At 46.2% G+C, this 10373-nt stretch overlaps 1 protein-coding gene across 1 annotated transcript; it reads left to right on the top strand.

Annotated features, from left to right (window-relative positions):
* Positions 1 to 5259: 5259 nt before the first annotated feature.
* LOC117236683 (uncharacterized protein DDB_G0283697-like) lies at positions 5260 to 9804 on the top strand. The gene is made up of 4 exons (XM_033499838.1): positions 5260 to 5505; positions 6708 to 7001; positions 8219 to 8579; positions 9309 to 9804. Exons 1-4 carry the CDS (start codon positions 5457 to 5459, stop codon positions 9550 to 9552), a joined length of 948 nt encoding a protein of 315 aa, XP_033355729.1. The 5' UTR covers positions 5260 to 5456; the 3' UTR covers positions 9553 to 9804.
* Positions 9805 to 10373: the final 569 nt, after the last annotated feature.

Genomic DNA, 10373 nt, shown 5'->3' with positions numbered 1-10373 from the left:
TAGGAGTGTATTATTAGTATGTATACAATTTTAATTCCTTTTGTAATTATATAAATTTCAAATAAAATTAATTTTGAATCGTATATGTAATATCAGCTACTCTGGCGATTTTCTGGTAATTCTAGCGAAACAAGACCATCTCTAGTATGTATTTCTTAGAACTATAGCAGTTTAGTATATGTTTGGAAATGTATAAATTTACCGCAGGACATCGGCGTGATCGTGTAAGATCGTACCATTGTACCATCGTAAGATTGTACCATCTAGTATAATTTTACGTTCATTGAAAATTTCAACAACATTCACCATGAATTTAGAATAAAATATATATATGTCTTAAAATTTGTACTACAGTGCAAGCAACGACAAGCTTTTCATCACAACACGCGTGAAATACGATTCTAGATTTATACTAATTATAAATAACAGATTTTATATTTGAAACTCTTTGTATCGATTGACTGAACTCTCAAAGTCAATAACGAGATTTTCTCTACCATGCAAGTCGGCCATGTAAGTAATAGTGTAATAACATTGAAAGTTGCATAAATAGGAAACTAAATGAGAAACTGTGAAGTATTTGCTTGTCCTGTTAGATATAAAAGATAATGAAGCTGAAATTCTTCTGTGCATAGATCTAATTTAGTTTCATTTTCTGTGGGGAGCACGAGGCGGGTACGGGTTCTCGGGGCGTAGGACCACGCCCTGGGAAACCCCGATAAATCTAATATTCTCCTATAGCCGGGTGGTGGCTGGTCAGCACCTTTGGCACCCGCCAGTTTGCCGATCCGGTGCGGAGAACTTCGAAGAAGTTGGTGGGCCCGGTTGGCGTATCTGCCAAGACCACTCACCTCACCTTCTTGTGGGGCTCCCCGTCACCCTGCACCAGCCTTGACCGGGGTAGGGTGCGAACGAGTGAGTGGCACCAGGATGGAAACCCTTGTTGACGACCTCGGCGACTCTTTATGAATTATTATGGACAATAAAACGAACCAAAAACTCGTTTACGGTGTAGGGGATACTCCAGTACCGGCGCAGCCGCGGGTTGTAAAGCAGGCCCCGCTGCGTCGTCATCGAGTACCTGTGGCCGTCCGAAGGTTGGCCGCCAGACCCCCGGACACGTTCATGCGTCTGGCAAAGGAGACACGCGAACCGGGGGGTCTCGCCGCCAACTGTCGCGGCGGAGGCGCGGGACGACGCTCGCGGCGGGGGGACGCGTCCGTGAGGGATCCGGACTCCGCGTTACTGCCGGCTCCCGATAAAAGGAAGAAAAGGGGAGCGAGGTGCGGGCCGGACACCGACACCGACGCCGAGGCTGCCACTGTGGCCGCCGCCGCCTCTACCATCCGCGGCGGTGCCGACGGCGGCGACGACACGCGGAGTAACGAAATGAGCAAACAAGTGACGTGAAAGACGGGGAACCGACCCACGGTCAGGAAGAGGAGGACGTCGCATACCTACGGAGGAGGGTGCGCCTTCTGGAGAGAGAAGTCAGTCGTCTCCAAGAGACGGTGGAACGGTTGACCAAGAAATGCACGGAGAGGGCAGCCAAAGGTGGTAATAACGACAGGTAGTGAAGGACAGGAGGTGGGGATCACCTCTACGAGGGGGACGAAAGAAAATACTCCCGGGGCCTCAACGGGAGCGATTATGGGTCCTCCTCCTCCCACCCCCCTCCACCCCTGGTCAGCGTCGCGCCGTTTCCGCTATCCCGACGGGTTGGGGAGTAATACAAAAGTTAAGAAAACGGATAGATTCTGTGGTCTAGGACCTCGAGATCCACTAGAGGATCTCAAGATCCAGTTCCTCCGTAAGTTGGAGGAGTGCTGGCGGGAAACAATGCCAGGGGGAGCGATCCTCCCAGCTACGAAACGCTGCCGCCGCCGCAAGAACCGTGCAAGCACAGTTGTGGTCGGCGATAGACACCTCGCGGTCGACCGTGGAGTCGTCGGCTGACCAGGTAGGATTCGCCACCATCATAGGACGAGGAAGAGGGAGAGCGAGGCGAAAGAACAGGAAACCAGCGGCGCAACCTCTTCGAACGGTCCATGCGCCGACCGAGAACGCGAGAACCAAGGGACGGGTATCGTCGTCTTTGCTGTCGTTGACGTTGCGAACAGAGGCCTTGGCGCCCGGGAGGGTGGCCGGCAGTGGCGGGACGCGCGCGGTAAGAAAGTGCCTGGCCTTCCCCGACCCCCACGGTGTGCCGCGGTATCGCTCACCGTGAGGGACGGCTCGGGCTTCACGTATAGGGATGCGATGTCTGGCCGAGCGGATGGCGGCTACGCTGAAGGACTTGCCCGCCAAGGTAACCGTGACGCGAAGGACGACCGAGCTAAGAGTGACCGGACTGGAGGATTCGGCCACCCCGGAGGAGGTGGTAGCCGCCGTTTCCGAGGCCGGGGGCTGTCGCGCCGACGAGATCAACGTGGGAGTCATATGCCGTGGTGGCCGTTGATGTGTCGCTCAAGATCAGCCGGACGGAATGCTGTCCGTCACTGGTCCTCGGGGACTTCAACGCCCACTCAACGGCATGGGGCTCCTGCAGGACCAACGAAAGGGGGCGCGACGTGCAGGATTGGGCGGCCGCACTCGATCTCCGGCTTATGAACCAGGGGTCGTCCAGCACGTGCGTGGCGTGGCGGGTCGAGCCCATAATGGACCTCACGTGGGCAAACCCTGCCGCATCCCGCCGTGTTTCCGGTTGGGGCGTGTCCCCGGAGGAGACCCTCTCAGACTACCTCTACATCTTGATGAAGGTGACGGTTGGCGGCGCGATGGGCGACCGTTCGTTAGGTGCGGGCAGGCCCATCGGCCCACTGGGAAGGAGAAGATTTCCACGGTGGGCGGTGGGTCACTGCGACGAAGACTTCATGGCGGCGGCTGCTATAGCCGTCGCCTGGTTGGAAGGATCCCCGACCGACGAAGACGCGAAGGCGGGAGCGATCCGGCTGAGGCGCGACATGCACGCAATACTGCGATTCGTGTATGCCCCGACGGAGTCCCGGCCTGCCTGCGGAAGGACGTCGTCGGGGTCTTGGCCTCGAGACTAATGCGTCTGTTCGAGGGATGCCTGTCTCGAGGCGAATTTCCCGTTTCGTGGGAGGAGGGGCGCTCTCCGGACTCGCCTTCCGCCTTTCGGCCGGTATGACTTTTGGACGAGGCTGGAAAGCTGCTGGAGAGACTGGTGGCTGCCCGCCTCGAGTCGCATTTGTCCCGGAGTGTTCCCGGACTGCACAACGGCCAGTTCGGCTTCCGGAGAGGGTGGTCTACGGCCGACGCTGTCGCCCGTGTCCGCTCCCTTGTCGATGGGGCCGAGCTGCGTGGTTACGTGGTGTTGGCCGTATCGCTGGACGTGCTCAACGCCTTCAACAGTATCCCCTGGGACAGGATATGCCGGGCCTTCGAGTTTCATCGGGTACCGGCGTACCTGCGGGGTGTGGTTCGGGCGTTCCTCCGGGACCGGAGTATCGTCCACACCGTCCGGGGCGGATGAATGACTGGGAGGGCTGTACACCGCCGGGTCCCGCAGGATTCGGTATTGGGTCCTTTGCTGTGGAACATCGCGTACGACGCGGTAGTTCGGACGCCGATGCCTTCGAACTCGGCACTGACGTGCTACGCCGACGACACGTTGGTGCTGGTCTGGGGCACGGCGTGGAGTAGAATCGTTCGTCTGGCGGAGCTGGCGGTGGCCTGCGTGGTCGCCGAGATCAAGGGATTGGGACTGAGGGTGCCCCCTGAGAAGTCCGAGGCAATGTGGTTTTGCCGCAGGGCCGATCACGGGACGCCTCCAGCGGGTTATCGCTTGAGGTTGGAGGGGGCTGAGATCGGGGTCGGAACCAGCATAAAGTATCTGGGCCTGACCCTCGACAGCCATTGGACATTCGGCGCTTACTTCGAGCGCCTGGCACCGTCTGTCGAGGCGACGGCGAACGCCTTAGGACGTTTGCTGCCTCGGCTGGGCGTGCCCGGCGTCGGAGTGCGCCGGCTGTACGCCAGCGTGGTGCGATCGAGGCTCCTCTACGGAGCTCCAATCTGGGCGGACGACCTGATGACCAACCGTCGCAGTCTCTTAGCGGTTAGGAGGCTACACAGAACGGTGGCCATCAGGGTAATGAGGGGCTTCCGCACCATTTCGGCGGCAGCAGCGGCGGTGCTCGCCGGGTTTCCCCCGTTCGAATTGCAGGCCCTGAGGTGTCGCGAGATTTATCTCCACACTCGGCGTCTGTCGGGCGGGGTCGGCCCGGTGGACGCCGACGTTAGGGTTCGGGCACGGCGGGCCCGATGCTCGAGGCCGTCCTTCTAAACTGGGACGCTTCGGTGAGTACCTGCACCGAATCGGGAAAGAGGCGACCGCGCGATCGTGGAAATCGGATGGGACCTCTCGCCTCCGGCGATCCTCGAGGCATTGTTGGTAAACGAGAGAGGGAGGAGGGCCGTGACCTTCTTTTGTGAGCAGGTTATGCTTCGGAAAGAGGCTGCGGAGAGGGCGAGGGTGCGGGACTCCCACCCCGAGAGGATCGGCCGGCGAGGGTGCGGCAGAGGCCCGGGTAGGGTTCAAACTTAGGCGCTGGCAGCTCAGCGCCTCGGGGCCGCAAAGCAGTCCGTTAGGGGAACCGGACTGCCTGGCACGGCGGCTCCGACGACGAAGCGCGGTGTGACATGGCCGCACACCGCTCCATTAGGGGATGTATTGTGCGTAGGGGTGGGGGGGGGGCGGTGTGTCGCTCACATCGGTTCCCGGGCCCCTCTCGATCGCAGCCGGGACGGTCATCGTGGAGGTTTTAGTCTGTTGGAGTCCGGCACTATCACACCGCTTTTCCCCAGAAGCGGTCTGGTGTCCGTGCGGATTTCCTTCACATTAATAAAAAAAAGTTTCATTTTCTGTAATTACAAGCTTAATTTAATTATGAGCTTTACTACAATCGGTACAGTAATTGGTACATAATATTGTGTAATAGCAATTTAATTAATCATTTTTTATTATCTTTCTTAATATATTTCGTGATCTTTCTTTAATTGAAATTAAATAGAAATCGAAAGTAGAGTATTTAATACGATCAAGTTTCAAAAAAATGACAAAGAAAATGATTCTTCGGCAACTTCGAGTGATAAATAGAAAATAAATGAATGAGAAAGTAGGCAGAAGACAACGCCTGCTTTATGAAACGCGTAAAGAGAACAGCAAACGTGTGAATGTAGTCGACGAGACGAGATTTCGTTGTTCCGTGAAAAAAAAGAATAGGCGCAAGGAACCGATGGATTGGCACCGTCGGTCGTGCCTCTCTTCTTTTCATCAATGTCCTGAAAATTCCTAGACAAAATTCGGCGCCACGACCGATCAAAATCCTAGAAAAAATTCGGCTGCACTATCGAAATCCTTCGGAAACAACGGCGGCTGAGGAACAAGTACGGACGTCCAGAGGAGTTTCACATCCATCAGTAAGCAAAAAATGGCCCACATAAAGAGACGTCCTCATGCGCGAAGCCATCACAAAATGAGTGAGTGATGATCTTGGAAAAGATTTGAGATGACAAAATCCTTGTTTTATTTCCACGAGAAATTCATTGGAATGATGACGTAGCGTATTCTCTATATATTTTAGAAGTGACGACTTTTTATATTCTTCGACACTTTTTTGTTTTTCCCGATGAAAGAGGTGAAATGAAATTGCATTAGAATATTAATTTGGAAAATTATCGAGACTAAAATACATATTTTTTTCAAAATAAAGATACGTTATCGCCTAGCAGATTTTATTGACCTATTTCTTTGATTGTCAGCAATGGCCACAAAAGAAGCCATTCATCGCTTGAAAATATATTCTATTTTGTTTATTACATTTCGTAACGACACCCACGTCTGGTACTTTGTAATTCTTCCGTCGTTTTTCAATTGATTTCTTTGAACTGAAACGCCAAGCTTCGTTCGATATTTGCAACAAGCATCGTGGAACATCATTAAAAATTTCTCCCGCAAATTCCAAGGTACCTTCCAAGCGTTTTCATTATTCAAATCGAATTGACCAATTGAAACAACTGCCAATTTCTTTTACTTAGCCTAGATTTCCTATTCTATACTGGAAATTTCGCGACTTCGATATAGATATTTTTGATTTGGAGAAAAATTCAGTATATTCTTACATTGTATTCTCAGCCTAAAAATAATCGACTCTACGTTTTACGAGGATTTCTAAAATATGTATTCGATTTAAAAGATTAGAAATTTTACATTTAAGCTTAAGATCACTCGGATTAACTTTCTGTAACTTTTCTGGATTAGAACTTCTCTGTAATATTGAAATTGCTTGACGATCCACAAATAGTGAAATATTTAAAGTTGAAATACCTTTTTTCCAAAGTTTAGAATAGACACATTCCAGTTTCCATCCTTGGACTTTCAAGAACAGAAGCTTTCGGTCGAATTTCATAGAATTCTCATACCCTACCACAGCTCTTTAAGAATACCAATAAATCTCTAAATCTTACAAAATTCTTAAAAAAAAAGTTACATTCAATATCAAACAACCTGCAATGCGTCAGAATTTTCACTTAGCAGTCGTCTCAAATTCTCTTGCATCTCCTGCGCGTTTCTACCTGAACTTGCGAAAGAATTACACGTAAAGCTTGGAAGCTTTGAAAAAGAAAATCCTTGTCTAAGTATAGCTGGAATCTAGCGCGGCGACTAGTTTATCGCGTTTCAGAGTTACGTCGTAAACCAAATATCTCGGAGCTGGTGTACAAATTCCTACGTCTTGGCGGGAGCAAAGAGGAAGCTTGTGAAGCGTTGCGAAATTACAGTACGAGGTGTCGGTACTGCAAGCGGCCGAAACGCCGTGAGGAAGTTTTGGATTGCCTAGATTCTCGACCTGGCGGTAACATGGCCAACAAACGGAAAGGTTCGGCAAGGAATTCCAACACTCACCGGGTGAAACGACGCCAAACCTCCAAGGACCACACCCTCTCGTCATGCATGTATAGGGGCAATGGAGGAGAAGGTTAGTGCAATGGATGTCATGGAAATTGTTCCTACATTCTAGACGATGCACTGTCCGAAACAGATTAGCAGATTATTTACGTTTAATCTACTGTTGTATAAACTTTTTAAATCGATACTATAGGTTTTTCAAGTTTTATTATATATTTCCTTTTTACAAGCTATTATGAGTTTCTCATCTTATGGATGATAGATATACTTTGATACTTTGTTTACATTAGACTGGTGTTTAATGAGAATTGTTTTTATAAATACTTTCTATGTATAACTTTTAAACCTTTTTATATTCCTTTATAGTAGAGATCTCTTTTTACGCTTTTTGCGTAGAATACTCTATATCGATAGCTAGGTTAATAGTTAAATAGTCTGGTAAAAAGAGTGTGAGATATATGTATTAGAAGGATGTATGGTCGAGAGTTCAAGGCGAATAAAGATAACAATTGTAAACCCTGTGCCTTTTCATAGTTAAGAGGCAGAAAAAATAAACTATCATTATTATGTTCGAGATTTTTCTTGTATTATTCAATAATTATATTTTACACTTTCTATAGCTATACTTAAGACAGTCACATTTGTGATATCGGCATAGTATCTAGGTCAATTTAATGACGTACTGAAATTATATAATGAGTCACACCTGTCTAAATACCATTATTTGTTACTTACTAATTAACTTAACTATAATCGTAGATCGAGTAATATTTATTATGATCTGAGGATAATGGCAATTGCTTAATGAGGGCGAAAGTCGAGCAATGGGTATTGTTACCTTTTATTGCACCGTTATATAAAGGCAATAAAATGATTAATTAACACAGCAGTGCATTATTATTATCGAAGGCAGTTAAATGATAATCCGACATACTGCACCTCATATGTAACGTATTGCTTAATAGAAATAAAACGTCCCTTTTTTTCAACATACAACTTACTGGAAGTTCCACGTTCCAAGTCACGTTTTCTTTCGATAAACCAATATCATTGATTCAGCATCATTTGATTAATACAACAAGTCTTGTATACAAACCATTTATGAGTTTTTTCAACGCATTATTTTTTCTATCCATTATTCAATGCAGCACAATAATTTTGAAAATAATTTTTGAATACCAAATACACGCGAAACATTTCTCAAAATTGTACATATTCTTAAAAATTCTATATTTAGAGCATACATTATATTTATCAAATATATTATAAAGTCCTATTTCTCTATAGGAATAAGAAAAATGAAAAGATACATCCAGAAGGCTATCGATTTCGGCGTAGAATCCGGTTATCTGATCCCGAAAGACGCGGCGTACAAAGTTCTCCGTGTATCCTCGGATCTCATGAACGAAGGCAATTACGAAAGTAAGGATAGAAAGTCGGACAGCACGGTTTCACAAGTTGAGGACAGAAAGCCTCGTCGAACGCCGATTAGATTCGAAGACTACGAGGTGCAGGACGCCAGGGGGCGACGACGTAGGAGCAGGAGGAGGAGAAGTTCAAGGCGAAGGAGATCCAGGAGTGGATCCAGAAGAAGGCGAAGGAGATCGCGAAGGAGATCACGAAGAAGACACGGCAGGAGGCGTGACGAGTAATTCTACTAAGTTCTTTTTTCTTTTACCTTCCCGAAATAAAGTTTGTATGTAAGAGAAATACCCATAGAAACTCTTTCAATTACGCGTATTGTGAAAGTTTGAAGCTCAAATTGAATGTTCAACGTATAATGATCTAAGCTCAATAAAACAAAATACTCTATAGAATACTCTATAAAGTAGCCTTTTGGAAATGTCATCCTTCTTAAGAGAGGAAATGCCACGGTCAACAATTGAATGAAAAGATTTCGATTGTTGTATTTTTAAAGAAGATCTGTTTATTCCAATTATCTTGGGTTAATCTATTGCTCGATTCGCATCATATGCGTTTCATATCGTAATACAGTAAATAAAGTAAGAGGTAGAATTTCCCAATAAACGTAATTAGTGTATGTTACTATATTTATTGCTAACAGCATATGTCCCGTATATTTTTGCTTCAAATTTTCTGCAAACATAGAAAAATCCATAATTTATCGATAGTAGCACTCCAATATTTCCAGTGTAATAATTCATTTACATTTAATAATCTGATTATTAATTTCACATCAAAGTTTTATATTAGGAATATGAAGTGTAGCTTCCCAGAACATTCTTCTTCTTAGAAATTTAACTTCATAGAACCATCCCGAAGGACAATCATAATAGAATTAGTACTATTAACTTGATCTTGATGTCGTTGCCAGGGCCGCCGTTCTAAGTAATTAAACCGAACGAATTCGTTTTAGATCTGGTGCCGAGGAAGAAGTGGTAGAGGTCGAGAACGATGATGATTACGACTTCGAGAAACAGGGAGAGAAAAGGAAGAGTCCAGATAACGCGAACGGAAGCGAGAAAAACGAACGTCTAAATCAGTCCGATGGTGAAAAAAAAGCAGAGAAGGCAGAGGACGATGGTTCGGATCTGTCCATCGACGAGGACGAAAGTGACGACGAGGAAGGAAAAAAGAGAGAAGATACGACAAAATCGTAAACGTGGATACATCGACAAATTGATCGTGTTGTGTCAATCTCATGCCTTGAGATTATGACGTCAAATGAAACTGACTGTTTATTCATATAAAAAAGATGAAATGTCCCGTGGTAACATTTTTTTATTGGAATTCTTCTTGCAATTGACAATTATGTAGAATACTTATTTATGGTCGTGGTGATTCATACAAGTGTAGTCATGAGTAATAGGTTCACGTTTACATTTTATGACAATAAAACAATAATATCGTGATATATATTATTAGATTTATTCCACTACATATCGCCATAGTGGAAATTAATTTTACCCATTTTCTTTAAAAAGATAGGGTTTGATATTATTTGGAATTTGATTGAAATTCAAGCTATTTATTTTAATAATTTAACTTATATGAATAGAAACTTGAATTCAACTAATTTCAAACTCAAGCTTGAGTCACTTAAATACAAGCAACTTTATTAATCTGAACGACATTTACGTCAAAGAGAATAGCTATAAAACATTCCCACTAAGTACCTCTAATACAACCACATAAATTCAGTCCATCATAAAGCGGCAGCCTAATTTTCCTCTTCTGCCAACTAATCGACTGTACTTCTACTATTGCAAATCTCCAAACCTCTTGCGAACCACTCGTCCCTTTCCTATAGGAGCGTTCACCTTCGTTCCAAACAAGTAAACGACCTCTGATAGAATTATTAAAAGCCCCCACTGAAGGGAAGAAAGGGCAAACACAGAGGGACCGCCTATAATCCCGTCGCTTAAGTACTTCATTGGTAGTAGTAACAAACGACAGCGAGTCATAGCCCAAAGGAAATTGA

Source organism: Bombus vosnesenskii, unplaced genomic scaffold, assembly GCF_011952255.1.
Source record: "Bombus vosnesenskii isolate JDL3184/JDL3185 unplaced genomic scaffold, Bvos_JDL3184-5_v1.1 scf7180000013351, whole genome shotgun sequence".
NCBI lineage: Eukaryota > Metazoa > Arthropoda > Insecta > Hymenoptera > Apidae > Bombus > Bombus vosnesenskii.
This window is presented reverse-complemented; position numbering and strand designations above follow the sequence as displayed.

Bases quoted from the DNA above. Each gene is read 5' to 3' on its own strand.
- LOC117236683 (XM_033499838.1), top strand. From the start codon at position 5,457: ATGGCCCACATAAAGAGACGTCCTCATGCGCGAAGCCATCACAAAATG. The intron at 7,002-8,218 runs GTTAGTGCAATG...ATTTCTCTATAG, and splicing joins TAGGGGCAATGGAGGAGAAG to GAATAAGAAAAATGAAAAGA. The intron at 8,580-9,308 runs GTAATTCTACTA...AATTCGTTTTAG, and splicing joins CACGGCAGGAGGCGTGACGA to ATCTGGTGCCGAGGAAGAAG.